Here is a 16914-nt window from a genome sequence, read left to right as displayed (position 1 = left end):
CCAGCACATAAGCAGCCAATGTTCTTGTGCGGTAACAATACCTAGTAAGGGGCAGCCTTTTCCAAGGCTATCACCACCTGACCTGGCTTTCCTAAGCGGAGATCAGGGCTCTGCAGGCCCCAGTGGAAGCTGACGACTTTCATATCCACCCTCACTGGTGTCGGGAAGGAGGAGGCACTTCCCTTGTTGGCCCAAGGACGGTACATGATTAAGTTGTGGTAACAGGTTCACAGACAGGACATAACAGTACAAGAGTGATCTGCTGTACAATACAGAGCTCAGAGTGAGCACCATGCTATCCCAGTGACCTACATGGTTTGGACGTCGTCATTGTGAAAGATCATATTGCAAACTCACTGTGCTACCATTTATTTCTTCTGCTTGGCCCATGATATAGCGGATATGGGGCCGAATGGGACTTCAACTTAGGGCAAATCAAGTTGTACAGATCAGATAATTCTGTGGAGTACAAAACAGTTTCTTATTGGTCCCAGACACCCGATGACTGAACATGGGCCCATGTGACTGGAATCCTGGTGTTATAAAAAGACGGGACAATGCTACACAACTCAAAATACATATGGAGACTGCGGTTACACAAGTTACATAAAAGTAATCCCCCAGCACTCAGAGTGAAATCAGCAATAAGATTTGTAAAACTACACTACATGGTGGTGTCTCTGATACCTCCGGTTTCTAGTATAGAATAACCCTCCTTACATGCACCCGAGGGATATTACTGAAGTGATTGAGCAGCTACCAACATGTATTGCTGTATTGAGAGACATAGGTGGGACCAGCGTTTGGAGGGCATGCTGGTTCTTGTAGTGCCATTAGGAGGACTTAGTGGTGACTCCAAGGTAAGCTGGCTCTCAATTCAGGTATATTTGTATGTGCCATTATCATATGGCCTTATATTGGGCAATTATATGACCCAAATTGGATATTATTATTATTATCAGTTATTTATATAGCGCACACATATTCCGCAGCGCTTTATAGAGAATATTTGGCCATTCACATCAGTCCCTGCCCCAGTGGAGCTTACACTCTATATTCCCTACCACATGTGCACACACACATACACACTATGGGTAATTTTGTTAGGAGCCAATTAACCTACCAGTATATTTTTGGAGTGTGGGAGGAAACCGGAGTACCCGGGGGAAACCCACGCAAGCACAGGGAGAATATACAAACTCCACACAGTTAGGGCCGTAGTGGGTATCGAACCAACGACCTCAGTGCTGTGAGGCAGTAATGCTACCATTACACCGTCTGTGCTGGATATAGTTATCAGTTGTGGGGATGAGTTTGGGGTGCAGCGCCCCTTGGAGTTGGTATGGCTGGGCTGCTCTGGGGTGGCACCCTTTATTTAGCACTTTAATACCTTCAAATTGTTATAATTATATATATATATATATATTTTTTCCTTCTTTTATTGTATATATATATATATTTATTTTAATTTTTTCTTAGCATTTTAATTACACCTTTCACCTATGTATCACCCATTAACACATAGTATATGTTAATAAGAGTAAAGCAAAAACCATCACTTTAGTCTCTCACTGGTGTGCTTCGCTGGGGTGGCTGGCCTTCGCCGGCTTTTTTGGGGTTCTGCACCCCAGACTCTGACCAAGTGATAGGGAAAAAAGGAAAACCTCCGGTATCAGAGACGCCGTGACGCGGCCGGAGGCTTAGCCATATCTTTGCAAATATATGCAACTGAGATCTCCGATTTATCTACCACCATGTAGTTTTTCAAGTCTTATTGCTGATGTCATTCTGAGTGCTGGGGGAATACTTTTGTTGTTTCTTGTGTAGACTAACCTCTCCCTTACATGCACCTGAGTGATATTACTGAAGTGATTGAGCTGCTACCAACATGTATTGCTGTTACACAGGTTACTACATCATACAAGTAGACACCGCGGTGCCTACTACAGGTACCAGAGCGTAAGCTTGCCCCCATGATGGGGGAAGAGCGCCTCTATTTGCTTAGTCTGTTACCATGGTTTCTGGCTGCATTCCATGACCTAGGACACAGCCCTAAACATATTCGGGAGACAATTGTAGCATCAATGTTAAAAAATGATAGATCATCAACACAAGCAGCGATAAAGGAAAGACCATGAACTAATATTAAATAATAATAAAAAAATAAAAAAACACACCACATAAATTTTCTGACGCCATTTTATTTTTTTCCCCCCATAAAATAAATACAGTGACTGTACAGCATCTCTAGTAAGGATTGTAGAACGCTGGTTGTCAATGACAAGTAATAACACAATAGGAAGCAGCGGAATGTTTGCTTGGAATCCATTCTTCTGAGGACACACCGCAAGCAGCCGGTGCGCAGCGTGAGGATGAGCCCCATCCTGTGCCCTGCTACCCATAGCCATACCGTTCTGCCACGTTCTTATCGCCGGGTATAAACTGGCCGCTGAGTTTCATCAGTAGCTTTATTACCAGGCCGGCCTGTGGTCAGGACAAGAAAAACACAGAGAAACAACTAATATATGAGAAGGTCACATAAGAGATTCTCAGACATCAGAACACGGTGCTGGGGTTGGCACATGTAAAGGGTAGATGTACTAAGCCTTGGCGAGAGATAAAGTACCAACCAATCAGCTCCTGTCATTTTTCAAACACAGCCTAGCCTATAACCTGACAGTTAGGAGCTGATTGGCTGGTACTTTATCACTCACCAAGGTTTGATACATCTCCCCCCATTATAATTACTATACAGCCTGACACTGATTTTGGTCCAGAGATTGATCGAGATCTGTTCAATGCTCAGTTCACAGGTTGTATTGTGAGTATAATAAATGGGCAGGAATGGGTTTCCCATCGGTGACGCGCACGTACCTGTTTGGTGTGGACGATGAAACTCATTTTGTTTTCCATGCTGTGGATTTGGAAACAGGTATCTCCGTCCCCCAACTGCCACTTAAAGCAGCCAAACTTCAAACTAATTAACAAAGCCTGAAAGAGCAGCAGAGAGATGAATGGTGAGACCGGTTCTCTCACATCTATATCTATACACGGCTATAAAGCACTTGTACAAAGCTGAGCTGACACAATGACAGGGGTTAGGGAGAACAGCACAAATGATCAGCTACACAGTATCTGCAGATACTTCTAATAACACTAATGACGTTTTCTGAGCGGTGCCCTAGGGCCTGATTCAGAGCCGCTCGTAAGCGGCCGCTCGTTCGTTCCGAGCGATGTTTGCCCAACTGCGCATGCGTACGGATCGTAATACGCACGCGCGAACCAGTCAGTGCCGCCGAAAATCGTTTGTTCGCTAAATAGCGAATGCCTGCTAATATGAGTGACAGGAGGAGGCGTATGTGGGTGGTAACAGGGGAAGGTGCTTGAAAACGAGGAGTGGAGATCCGAACGCAGGCGTGCTTAAAGGTCAAAACGGGCGTTTTATGGGTGTGCATAATTAATACAGCAGCGTCACTGACCACGTCACTGAGTTATTTTATAGCCAGAACTGCTCGCAAATTTGTGGTAGGAAAAACCAACCACAAGAATAGCGAGCAGTTCATACGCTGGTCGATGTACTCGATTAATCTAATAAATAGCGGACATGACGTAGGATGCGAGCGGCCAGGGGGCGTAGTTATCCAAAAAACGACCGCAAGTTTTGTTCGCTCGTTCAGACATAGAGGCGTGAACAGACCGCAAAGAGCGAACGGTTCATTTGAATAGCCACCCCTTTTTTCTGAACGAACGACCGCAAATAGCGTCCGGCTCTGAATCAGGCCCCTAGTCAGCAGGATAAGCCCCGGGTGTCTTAGGTGAGATGGGCATTCTGAGACAGCACAGGGCTGCTCGGAGGTTCCATGTATGACCGATGTTTCCTCTTTTTTACGTAAGAAGAGGATGTGAGACGCTGGAGGCGGAGTCTCTGTGCACAAGGTGGGAGCTGAGTCATTAGCATATTATCGCAAGACTGCTGCGTACAGGATCGCGGCAGAGACGGTCATTGCGTGCACCTAATTGGGCCCATTATCACTGTAGGAGCTAAGTAACAGTTTTACAATGCTTACTGTAAAAGGAAAGATTGGGAACTTCTGGCTTTAAGGAAATTGTGGTAATACAAGTCTCAGCATTCCATGTCAGCCAGAGCATGCTGGGAGTTGTCATTTAATAATAGCTGAAGAGTCATAGGCTGCACGCGTCTATTAATATTACACCCCCATCTGTAGCGGCAGCTTCTGTTATCCTCACATTGGTCCCCATAAATGACATGTAATGTAATAAGATGCGAAAACATAAAAGTTATATTAATGCGCCCTAACAGCTCGGTCGCCCTGCCCCAGCTCCCTCCATTTACCTTGGTTTCCAGGTTGAGGAGGTGCAGCCCTTTGATGTTAACACCCACATACACCCGAATGACCTTGTGATTGCTAGAACTGGCCTTGGTGAATATCTGTCCGGTGAAGAAGGCTGCACCGTAGGTGGGAATGTCCCAGCAGTTCTGGAGAAACATGCGCTGCAAGTTGTGCATCTCCTTGCTCACCCCCTCGCTCGTACTCAGACTCTAGAGGGAACGGTCAGACACGGACATTAGAGGACACACTGAAGAGTCAGATTCAGGTGCTCAATCATTGTACCACAACGGTGGGTGGGGGGTATTATACATTCACTGAGAGACACAATAATGACAACAGCAGACCCGGACAATCGGATGCTCTCCAGCTGTGAAACTACAAGTCCCAGCATGCTTTACCAGCTGATCAGTGGAAGGGTATGCTGGGACTTGTAGTTTCATAACACCAGAAGAGCCACAGGTTGTCCAGGTCTGGAATACAGTATATTCCTTCTTCATCATTAATAATGTGGTCGTATTATATAGAGGATGGGGAATGGCTACAAGAAAAGTAATCTGTAACGCAGATAGTCCTACAATGTATTTTACATTCAGAGTAGTAATAAGTAACCTGCACATAATGTATGTATGTATGTATGTATGCACAGAGGGTGAGTCTCAGCCGCATACACGGTGGCTGCAGCTGCGGGCAGCCGCAGAGGCCAGATCCACTACCTCATGCTAATCCCAAGGCTCCCTAGGGCTAATGCGGGGGTCCGTGCACTGGTTATACACCGACCGCCGCAACCGTCATCAGTGGTATCAGCACATGCACCAGCCCCACGCTAGGTGCAAGAGATCCACAAAAAACATCCGTCCATTCCCCGTACGCACAACTCAGACTGGCGCAGAGCATTATATAAACGCCCACGACAGTCCCATAAGACAAAGGAGGTTCCGTGTGCTCGCATTGTCTCCGCCCCGAAACTGCATGAAAAGGCAGATCCAGCAACAATCTGTCCGATTTCTAACAGGACGGAGACACGCAGAGAAAGTGAATAGGCGTCCGTGAATGCGCCGTAAGCATAAACTCGCCATCAGCACCCCTACAGAGGCCCGTCCAAGTCACACCCACAGTACGCAATCCACAGCTCAGACTTCAAACGCAGCCTGGTGGGTCTCTCTCCTCACTGGATGGCACATTAATGTTGGGTAAATTAATGATTCCTGGATCAGTGTCCTGAGAACACGTGTTGTAGGAGAAGCCTGAAACCACTGGTCTGTCAGATGCTGCGCACACACAGATGAGCAGCGATCAGCACATTTATGGTCTGACATATCGCAGCCAATAATCATGAGAATGGTCATGAAAGGCCTCAGAGAGACCAATGGTTTCATAAGGCTGTATTATGGTCCTTACCGGGGGTCCGCCGGTGTTAGGGTGCATACCGGGGGTCCGCTTGTGTTAGGGTGCATACCGGGGGTCCGCCTGTGTTAGGGTGGATACCGGGGGTCCGCCTGTGTTAGGGTGCATACCGGGGGTACGGCTGTGTTAGGGTGCATACCGGGGGTACGGCTGTGTTAGGGTGCATACCGGGGGTACGGCTGTGTTACGGTGCATACCGGGGGTACGGCTGTGTTACGGTGCATACCGGGGGTACGGCTGTGTTACGGTGCATACCGGGGGTACGGCTGTGTTACGGTGCATACCGGGGGTACGGCTGTGTTACGGTGCATACCGGGGTACGGCTGTGTTATGGTGCATACTGGGGGTACGGCTGTATTATGGTGCATACTGGGGGTATGGCTGTATTATGGTGCATACTGGGGGTACGGCTGTATTATGGTGCATACTGGGGATGAGGCTGTATTATGGTGCATACTGGGGATGAGGCTGTATTATGGTGCATACTGGGGATGAGGCTGTATTATGGTGCATACTGGGGATGAGGCTGTATTATGGTGCATACTGGGGATGAGGCTGTATTATGGTGCATACTGGGGGTACGGCTGTATTATGGTGCATACTGGGGGTACGGCTGTATTATGGTGCATACTGGGGGTACGGCTGTATTATGGTGCATACTGGGGGTACGGCTGTATTATGGTGCATACTGGGGATGAGGCTGTATTATGGTGCATACTGGGGATGAGGCTGTATTATGGCGCATACTGGGGGTACGGCTGTATTATGGCGCATACTGGGGATGAGGCTGTATTATGGCGCATACTGGGGATGAGGCTGTATTATGGCGCATACTGGGGGTACGGCTGTATTATGGCGCATACTGGGGATGAGGCTGTATTATGGCGCATACTGGGGGTACGGCTGTATTATGGCGCATACTGGGGGTACGGCTGTATTATGGCGCATACTGGGGGTACGGCTGTATTATGGCGCATACTGGCGGTACGGCTGTATTATGGCGCATACTGGGGGTACGGCTGTATTATGGCGCATACTGGGGGTACGGCTGTATTATGGCGCATACTGGGGGTAGGGCTGTATTATGGCGCATACTGGGGGTACGGCTGTATTATGGCGCATACTGGGGGTACGGCTGTATTATGGCGCATACTGGGGGTACGGCTGTATTATGGTGCATACTGGGGGTACGGCTGTATTATGGTGCATACTGGGGGTACGGCTGTATTATGGTGCATACTGGGGGTACGGCTGTATTATGGTGCATACTGGGGGTACGGCTGTATTATGGTGCATACTGGGGGTACGGCTGTATTATGGTGCATACTGGGGGTACGGCTGTATTATGGTGCATACTGGGGGTACGGCTGTATTATGGTGCATACTGGGGGTACGGCTGTATTATGGTGCATACTGGGGGTACGGCTGTATTATGGTGCATACTGGGGGTACGGCTGTGTTATGGTGCATACTGGGGATGAGGCTGTATTATGTTCTTTGCATATCTTACCAAGACTGGGTACCAAGAGCTGGCCTCACCTTGTACTCATGGAGAATGCGGTTTGTCCAGTGAGGCGCTTTACTCTTCACCTTGGTGCTCGGCACAATGGACTTTAAGTTTTCTTCACTGGAAAATGTAATTACAGATAACACTGAATAAAAGCTTGCGGCGTTCTGGAGGTATAGCGTCCTGGATGTGACTATCCGAGGGACAGAGGCAGGATTGGATGTTTGAGCTGCAGAAGTATCTCACCAACATCAGTGATCCTAGGGCAAGGGGACCCTGCTGAAACAGCCGTTCCCACCCGCGGGCTGCAGTGTCCCGTGTGGGGGAAGTTCCGGTGAAGCACGGCATCTATTTCACACTGCGGAGAGAGCTTGGGGGCTGCCCAGTGAGTGCTGGGCATGCCGCCTACAGTAATGAAAAGGGGGTGCGTCTCAATGCCATGCCCCCTTTCCTGAGTGAACATGCCCCTTTTTCAGGAGCGCGCTGAAGTGCCCTTTTCCGACAGGCGTTCTGCTGCCCCCTGCCTGCGCTAGCGTGAACACTAGATGGGGGATGGGTTCAGTTCCTTCAATGTCTGGGAGCTGCCATACTGCTGTCCCAGCTGAAGTACAAAGCAATATCAAAAAAGTAACTTGTTACTAAAGCTTCCACAGACTTGTTGTATTCCACTAAATGGACTCTACAGGTCACGCAATATGGGTGATTTACTAACATGTGCAGTAACCTATAGCTACTAATCATACATTTGCTTACAATAGTGTAATACGTAGTATATAAAAGAAAGCGTATTGCCCCGGGTATGTGGGTTACAGCTATTTTGCACCATGTTAGTGAGCAATCCTACTGTCCTTACGATAGGTAATTATTCATTATGAAGTCCCTTTAAAAAGGCCCAGAGAGGACACATCAGCCGCCATGCCTGACCCATCGCTGTCACTGTCCTGTCTATTAATGTATAGGTCTATATGTGCTGCACACAGCATACAACGCTCACTTCAGGAATCCCTGCTTGTGTTTCTTGCTCTCGTAGTTGCCGTACACAATCTGCAGGAGGAGGCTGGCCAGGGTGATCAGCTTCACGTCCGGCGCTGGATAGAAACCCTTCAGGAGGTTGAATCGGGCTTCATCAAAAAGGATCAATATGGACAAAGGATCTTCAATCTAGGAATAGACAAAAGACAATATATACTCAACTTAGAGAATGCGCTCTGCAGCACCGGTAACATGGAACTTGGAAATATCCTGTAATATGTAACGGCTTACAGGCTGCAGTAGCCGAGATTGTCCTATATATTATATAGGTGTAATCATCTCGTGCCCGCGAGTAAGTGCGGCTATATGTGTCACTTATGATAGCTGCTTATTTATGTCCATTTGCCATTTTATATGCCTCTGTTGATGTTATAGTAATGATATGCACTATGGTTAGATGTTGTGTATAGTACTTATGATACTGCATGTAATACTGTTGTGTTTTTTAGGTTACCCTCTTCTGCGGCACTGCAGACACTTTACAAATAAAAGATAATAATAAAGGTCATTCATTTCCAATAACCCCTTTCTAGGACTGGATGTCGCTGCAGATCTGCCCTGCTCCACTGAGCTCAGCCACTGAGACTTCATAATTACACCTCAGCTCAAGCATGAAATCACAAGCTAAGGTCTGCAAGTTACAGGAGGCTGCGGCTCCCCCGGACATGGGGAGGAGCGGAATCGGCTTTGTCACCTTTTGCTCAACGTCCAGAGGTAACTTGACATCTCTTCGGAGAAACAGCTGAGGGGTCTCCCTCTGGGGATCCAGGTTGGTGAGTTCGTTAACGATGTCTGCCCAGTCTCTGACGTGCTGCAGGGGTTTGTGAAAAGGCTTCAGCTGCAGATCTAACATGATAAAAAATAACAAGACATGAAAGACGTCCTATACACTAAGTAAGAGCAGTGGGGCCAACGGCAGACCTGTAAGACGGACCACTAGGCTGTTACCGATGTCCTACATCTGTAGCACGCACTCATTAAGGAACCCCAAGCAACGTTTAACTCAACTTTATTGATATATTTGTAGTGAGCACCCATTGAGGAGTCCTTGAGAATGGTCATCACAAGTGGCGGATTTTACCTAGGGAACCCCACCCAGTAAAATCTGCCGCTTCAGTGAGCCAGTTGCAGTCAGTGACTGCACTGGCTACACTGTGATCGGCAGTGGCTTTCTATTGGAAGTGCTACCTGCCAGTCACGAACAGGCAGCCCCAGGGGGAGGTGCCAGTCTGGACTGCGATTAGCTGAAAGCGTGCTTCCAGTGGAAGCCGCTGCTCTGCCTTTCGGGCAGCCCTACCTGGCTGCTTGGGGCTGCAGCCAATACAATCCCTAGAAGCCGCTGCTATGCGCATACGCTGCATCACCACCGCTTCTACAAATGTGCTGGTCCCGGCACCTGCCAGGTCTATTGCGCAGTTGCTGGGAACACGTCCGGCCGTACCAGCAGTGGCAGCCCCTCTTATGCAGAATGGCAGGCAGGAGTGGTCATCACTCATGCGGCTAAATCATTTTCAGTACATTTATCGAAACTGCTCATTGCACTGCGCAGCGGATCTGGTGGTGGACCCCTATATACTCCCCGGTATAATAAATATAAATCTATAAATATATGTATGTACAGGGCTTTATTAGATTGTTTTCTCATTTGTTATTTAAAGTGCACAGTTACAGAAAACACAATTTCTTCCTATAAAAATGTACAAAGCATCATCAAACGCTGAATGACTGATCTCTAAAGACATTTCCTGGGTAGAGGGTTCTGTCCCATACATCACAGAGTCCTGTCAAATAATGTTCAAATCAGATAACACATAGAAGTCTCATAGTAACAATAACTAGGGGAAAATGGGAATTTAAGAGGAAAGTGTCCCCGGGAGAAGAGAAATACATTCTAACTTTACCCCATTACTTTGTATGATGATTCCGTCACGTTTATTCCAGAACAAGCTGTGCGCTCACAATTGTAAGACAAATAGTGAAAGGAAGAGAGTACAGTATTAGCATTTGGGGGAGGAAAAGGATTAAACCATAGTAGATCAGTGATCCTCAAACTACGAGTTATGGCGAGCAGAGGGCATCACACAATTCACCAAGGGACTAAAGCAAGGTATTAGACGAAAATGATAGGGAGTGGCTCAAAGGGGAAGTGTTACAAGCACGGTTGCATAAATTTTTTTAAAATTTTTTTTAAATCAAAAATGGATTTATTTGATTTAAATAGGTATTTTTATTTAAACATTTTTTTAAATAAACGTTTAAAATTTAAAACGTTTACTTTTAAAAAAGTGTTTTACATTTAAAGTTTATTTAAAAAATATTTTTTATAAAAAACCTATTAAATTTTTTTTAAAACGTTTAAAAATTTAAAACATTAACTTTTAAAAAAATTTAAGTATTTTTTTTTTAAAAGTAAAAGTTTAAAATTTTTAAACATTTATTTAAAAAAAAAAATTTCATAAAAAAAACCTATTTAAATCAAATAAATAAGTTTTTGATTTTTCCTTTTAAAAACCCAATTTTATGCAACCCTGGTTACAAGAGGGTAAGTCTATAGTAAAGAACAGGATGCACCTATACAATGAGAGTTATAAAGTTGTGTGTCTGAGAGGGTATATATGACTAATACATTTACTATGATCATCAGCTAACATCATTTGGCCGGGTTATCGGTTAGACCATTGAGATAAGGGAGTAAGGGAAGTCTGGATGAAAATATTTCAGGGTGGATTTAGTTGCGGATTCACTGTACACTTTCTTACTGATATTCTCTGAGCAGATCCAGATAGCGAAGAACTGCTGAGTTTCCTGAGACAGCCGCATCCCCTCCATAATCTGCTGCACCGTCGTGTTATTACCATGCTTCAGCTCAACGGAGCGGTATGAGCCGTCCATCCGGTATATCCGAACCTTCTCATACTAGTGCACAGAAAGATGCAGCATGCCATTACTGGCCAAGGTTATACTGAAGAGCCAACTAGACGCTATTATGTCACATTAGTCTATATAAAATGCTGTGTATTACTGAGCTGAAGAATAGACATGCAATAATGGAGTGTTTACAGGATAATTAAATACTGTATGTCCACCATGCTGTCTCTCACTTCTCAGGTCTGGAGGAACAGTGACTCACAAGCTGTGTGGATTCATACACAGGGAGAGTGAGGTCACAGCAGCTCAAATGACTGCAGTCTCAGCTGCGAGACCTGTATGACAGCCCATTAAGATGCTGTCTAAAGATGTATAAGGAGCTTAAACTGTCAGTAACGAGGTGCTGATCTATTACTGTTTATTATAGAGATGCAATGGAATGTCAGGATAACATTTTAGCTTCATGGATCATGTCTGAAAATGTTAAATTTTGGGGGTTCTATAGTCCCTTAATACAAATGTTTTTCTAAGCTAATTCATATATCCAAGTGTTTTTTTTTTTAATAATTACTGACGGTTATAAAACTCATCATGGGACAATTTCATAAGTCACGTGACAGAACCGGTGACCACAGACAGACCAGGATATCCGAGTACATACAACCTTTGCACAGGGTTCTATTCGGCAGTTGACTGATTGATTCTGTACTGATGAATGTCCGTAGTTGCAGATATATCTTACCGGTTTATTAATGGCATTCTTCAGTAGCTCTGCCGTGTCCTCCCATTTACCCTGCTTGTTCTCTTCACAGATATCCAGGGGGGACTGCCCTTGCTGGTCAGCTATGTGCTGGAGAAACAGAGTGGACAATTAACCACTAAGTTTATTTATACGCCAGTTAGTAATACCACACACACATGCGCACATATACATATAGCCCTCAGACTTCGAGTGTATGGTTCTACCAGCACACAATGCGTTTCATGGATTTATCCCAACAGCTGAAGACCCCTCAGACTTTGAGTGTATCACTTTGCCTGGGACTACCAGCACACAACGCGTTTCATGGATTTACCCGAAGAGCTGAAGAGCAGCAGCTATCCAATACTGTTGCAGCCCCTCAACTGGACCACCAGGGATAGGGGAACTTCTGCCACCACAGCAGTTCCCTCAAACTATCTCTAGTGGTCCTCCAGTGAGCACTGCGGGGCTTTAAGTTAAAAATAGACACCACACATGCAGGAGGTAGGAAGAAAGGGGGAAGCAAACACAATATTGTTATATATAACTGGAAAGCAGAACTCACCCTGTCCGTCTCTGGGTGATTAAGAAGAATCTGTACGATTTCCGCATGGCCGCCTCCTGCAGCAAAGTGAAGCGGGGAGCTTAGCTGTCCGTTCAGCAAGTTCGGGTTACATTTTCCTTTATCCAGTAACATGCTGGTAGCCTCCACCTTTCCATACCTTGTGTTCATGCAGAGCAGAAACATTAGTCACCGACTAATCTCTATCTGCTGCAGCGGCTCAAGTCAGTAAACATTCTGCAATCTTGCCTTAAAGGGTAAATACCCCTGGACATTGCCATTATTTAACACAACCATTCCAGAGGCTGTCACAGATCGCTTTGAAAGTCACGTGATCAGCACGGGAGAGCCTATTGGCTGTTCTTGCTACATAATGTGACCGAGCTCCATCCTCTATCTACCAGAACAGATGTGCTCTGCTTACACTATCCTGAAAACCAATTACTGCCTTGCCCCAGGCATATTATAACCGTAAATAATAATCATTTGCAGAAATTGAAGCAAAGTTAAAAAACATTTTTGTTAATGTTATTAAATATACCTTTATAGACAACGCATATACAAAATACACATTGTGAATGAAAAGAAGATACATATACAGGCAGGGTCATTAAGTTCTACCATTATATCCCCCACAGGTGACCAGGTAGGAAAAGGTTAATGAAATGCTCCACGACACAACAAACACACCCAAAAAAAGGAAACAAATGAGATTTAAATGACAAAGCAGGTAAAGGTGTAAGTAACCCACCAGCACGCATAATGTATTGGAGCCCATTGGTCATTGTCTAGTTGGTTAACTGAAAATCCCTCATCCAACAATTTGCCCAGCAGGGTGGTATCCCCTTCACAGGCGTTGCGATGCAGGGGGAAGTCGTCCACCCACTGGCGCTCTCTAGTGGAGAGAATCAGATTAATAAAAATGTTAAAAACACCACTATACTAACAACAAACAAAAAGTACATTTTAAGACCACTATAGATAAAATGTCCAAGGTGATCTTAAAACTGGTAAAGGTTAAATTTAGCATCAGATTTATTGTAAAAAAAAACTTGTGACTAATATGTTTTGTAGTACTGGACCATTCCCTGGATAAACATATTAGAAAGTCAGAGACCCTGTAGGTACAATCTTTTTATTAGGTGCGATCACACTTAGTAAATGGTTACAGAACATTAGGGCCTGATTCAGAGTGGTACGGTATTGTACAGCCGCAGAGAAGCGCAGGGAAGTGGCTGTGCAACACCGTACAACTAATCTGCTAATGCAGCAGGAGGCCTCTGGTGTAAATAGACTCCTCCTGATTGTATCATTGCATATCTGAGTGCTGCGTCCTAAGAAGCGGCATCGGATATCCTGTGAGACCATCGGCCATTTGAGTAACCCAGAGGTCACTCCCATAGCCACTGGCAGCTCCGTAGCTGAGGCCAGGAAGTATGCGTCGAAAGATGCAGACCCTGGCCTATCGCACTCCCGGAAACGGGGGGGGCGACACGCCCCCATTTTCTGGATTGGAGGCCGGTTCTGCCCACTCTCCGCCCCCAAACGGTCACAGTCTATTAACCAGGCTGTAGCTTGGGGTAACAGAGAGATCTGGCAGAGGGAGACATGCACATGTGCACAGTACAGATCCATGCGCAGGTCTCTCACAGTCGGTGTTGAACGCAAACCATCGGGTTTATGTACAACACTGAATCAGGCCCTTAGGATCTATTATGTACATCTCCCCTGTATCTAATGTCTGCTAATACCAGCTCCTGAGGATGCAATCACTGTACTGCTTTCGCTATAAAACAGCCTTGCTGCTAGAAAATAATATACTTCGGGTCTAGTTACTAAGCAGTGTTAGGAGACAGAGTGAAAAGTGATAAGGTGCCAGCCAATCAGCTCCCAACTGTCATCTCACAGGCTGATTGGCTGGCACCTTATCACTTTCTTATCACTTTTCACTCTGTCTCCTAACACTGCTTAGTAAATAGACCCCAAAGTGCCAGCCAATAAGATCCTGACTGCCAAGTTACAGACTCTGGGGTCTAGTTACTAAGCAGTGTTAAGAGACAGAGTGAAAAGTGATAAGGTGCCAGCCAATCAGCTCCCAACTGTTATTTTTCACACACAGCCTGTGAGATGGCAGTTGGGAGCTGATTGGCTGGTACCTTATCACTTTAACTTCTGTCTCCTAACACTGCTTAGTAACTAGACCCCTTCATCTGGTTCTGTAAGGGATGACTGTGCCCTCTGGGGGACTTACACTTACAGGTTATCAGATAATTTTGCCTATTAATAGATATTAGATTATATACAGGGATCATATCCCAATCTTTCATTCTCTCTTCTCTAGCATTATTGCCCCTCTAACCCCCTTATATATCTCATCTTCCTATCAGGGCAGTTCTTCTGTGATTAAGTTTAGAAAAGAGGCAAAACGATACTTTTCTCTCATCCATATCGCTTTTAGTACCTGGTAGATGCGGCAGACTGGCATTGCCCGCCATGGGCGTATCTACCTATTGGCTGGGATGGCACTTGCCAGGGGCGCCATCCAGCGGTATCACACACACAGCCGTCGGCCGGTTAGTTCTTCTATCATGTCAGTGAACTGTGAGACAATGTAGGTGCAGCGTGACAGGGCACACTGTCCTGGAGCTGAGCAGCCTGCTCTGTGTATTGTGTGTGTGTGTGTATTGTATGTGTGTGTGTATTGTGTGTGTGTGTGTATGTATTGTGTGTGTGTATTGTGTGTGTGTAGTGTGTGTGTATTGTATGTGTGTGTGTGTATTGTGTGTGTGCTGCTGCTGCGGAGCTCACTGATTTAGAGCAGACAGGCAGGAGGCAGCATCTCCTCTGTCAGTCACAGGCAGCAGCTTCTATATCACAACGCAGCAAATCCTCCTCCCCAACGCATCCAATTGGCTGGCAGCAAAGTGTTAAACACATAAATTACAGTACTTGAAGTTGTCTCGGTCTCCGTCCTCTCTGTCCCCCGTTCCCCACGCTGATTGGATGAAGTCCAATGGTGGGGGCGGGACAAAATTTAAATGACAGGCTACTGGTCAAATGATTGCCTGTATAGGGTTAGGTGACTGGACTTGTGCTGTGTGTACACAGGAAGGGAGGTAGAAAGGAATTATGCGTTCCACCTGCACATGGATTCTTCTTCCCTTTGCTGAGTCTGCATGCTGCATCTGATTAGACAAGCAGCCAGCACCAGCCAGGGAGACCAACAACCAGCACCAGCCAGGGAGCCCAGCAGCCGGCACCAGCCAGGGAGCCCAGCAGCCGGCACCAGCCAGGGAGCCCAGCAGCCGGCACCAGCCAGGGAGCCCAGCAGCCGGCACCAGCCAGGGAGCCCAGCAGCCGGCACCAGCCAGGGAGCCCAGCAGCCGGCACCAGCCAGGGAGCCCAGCAGCCGGCACCAGCCAGGGAGCCCAGCAGCCGGCACCAGCCAGGGAGCCCAGCAGCCGGCACCAGCCAGGGAGCCCAGCAGCCGGCACCAGCCAGCACCAGCCAGGGAGCCCAGCAGCCGGCACCAGCCAGGGAGTCCAACAACCGGCACCAGCCAGGGAGCCCAGCAGCCGGCACCAGTCAGGGAGCCCAACAACCGGCACCAGCCAGGGAGCCCAGCAGCCAGCACCAGCCAGGGAGCCCAGCAGCCAGCACCAGCCAGGGAGCCCAGCAGCCAGCACCAGCCAGGGAGCCCAGCAGCCAGCACCAGCCAGGGAGCCCAGCAGCCAGCACCAGCCAGGGAGCCCAGCAGCCAGCACCAGCCAGGGAGCCCAGCACCCAGCACCAGCCAGGGAGCCCAGCACCCAGCACCAGCCAGGGAGCCCAGCAGCCAGCACCAGTCAGGGAGCCCAGCAGCCAGCACCAGCCAGGGAGCCCAGCAGCCAGCACCAGCCAGGGAGCCCAGCAGCCAGCACCAGCCAGGGAGCCCAGCAGCCAGCACCAGCCAGGGAGCCCAGCAGCCAGCACCAGCCAGGGAGCCCAGCAGCCTGCTTATACCAGTGACAGGGACCAGCAGTCTTCCAGCCCACCAGAGACCTGCCAGCAATCTGCAACCCAAGTAAGTGGAGTGGGTAGCCCCTGATAGCTTTGTCCATATAGGGGGGTATTCAGTTGTTACGCCCCACGCAGTCCCAGCGCGGTGTGTGCTGAAATGTGCGAAAAGTGACCTGTTTGCCCAAACCCATTATTCGCGGTCGCGCCCAGCACTTTGGTCGGGGAAAATTGCTTTACGTGGCTAAACCCGACCACTTTGGGCGCGATCAGCGTGAAAAACTGCAACAATTGAATAGCGCCCCGTGATCTCCCGTCAGTTCACACGGGACATTGGGTGCGCTATAACAATGGAATACAGCCCATAGTGTAATAAGGGGGATAAGCAGGAGGGTAACGGGGTAAGAAGCTTGGCAGTAGTTTATTTCCTGTTTGCCTGTTCTTCATAGCA

General features: G+C 47.3%; 1 protein-coding gene across 1 annotated transcript in view; it reads right to left on the bottom strand.

Moving 5' to 3' along the window:
• Nucleotides 1–2181: 2181 nt before the first annotated feature.
• KRIT1 (KRIT1 ankyrin repeat containing) overlaps nucleotides 2182–16914 on the bottom strand; it is a 47598-nt gene continuing 32865 nt past the window's right edge. Inside the window, exons 9-18 of the mRNA XM_088443857.1 lie at nucleotides 13219–13362; nucleotides 12471–12627; nucleotides 11906–12013; nucleotides 11055–11211; nucleotides 8990–9141; nucleotides 8258–8424; nucleotides 7296–7383; nucleotides 4355–4561; nucleotides 2875–2991; nucleotides 2182–2484 (exon numbers count right to left, since the gene is read on the bottom strand). Of these exons, the coding sequence (XP_088299983.1) occupies nucleotides 2395–2484; nucleotides 2875–2991; nucleotides 4355–4561; nucleotides 7296–7383; nucleotides 8258–8424; nucleotides 8990–9141; nucleotides 11055–11211; nucleotides 11906–12013; nucleotides 12471–12627; nucleotides 13219–13362 (1387 nt within the window). The 3' untranslated portion in view covers nucleotides 2182–2394. The remainder of the gene's footprint in view (nucleotides 2485–2874; nucleotides 2992–4354; nucleotides 4562–7295; nucleotides 7384–8257; nucleotides 8425–8989; nucleotides 9142–11054; nucleotides 11212–11905; nucleotides 12014–12470; nucleotides 12628–13218; nucleotides 13363–16914) is intronic.

This window comes from Taudactylus pleione, unplaced genomic scaffold, assembly GCF_031769625.1.
Source record: "Taudactylus pleione unplaced genomic scaffold, aTauple2 ptg000335l, whole genome shotgun sequence".
NCBI lineage: Eukaryota > Metazoa > Chordata > Amphibia > Anura > Myobatrachidae > Taudactylus > Taudactylus pleione.
The sequence above is the reverse complement of the archived record's forward strand: the minus strand, read 5'-3'. Positions and strand labels throughout refer to the sequence as shown.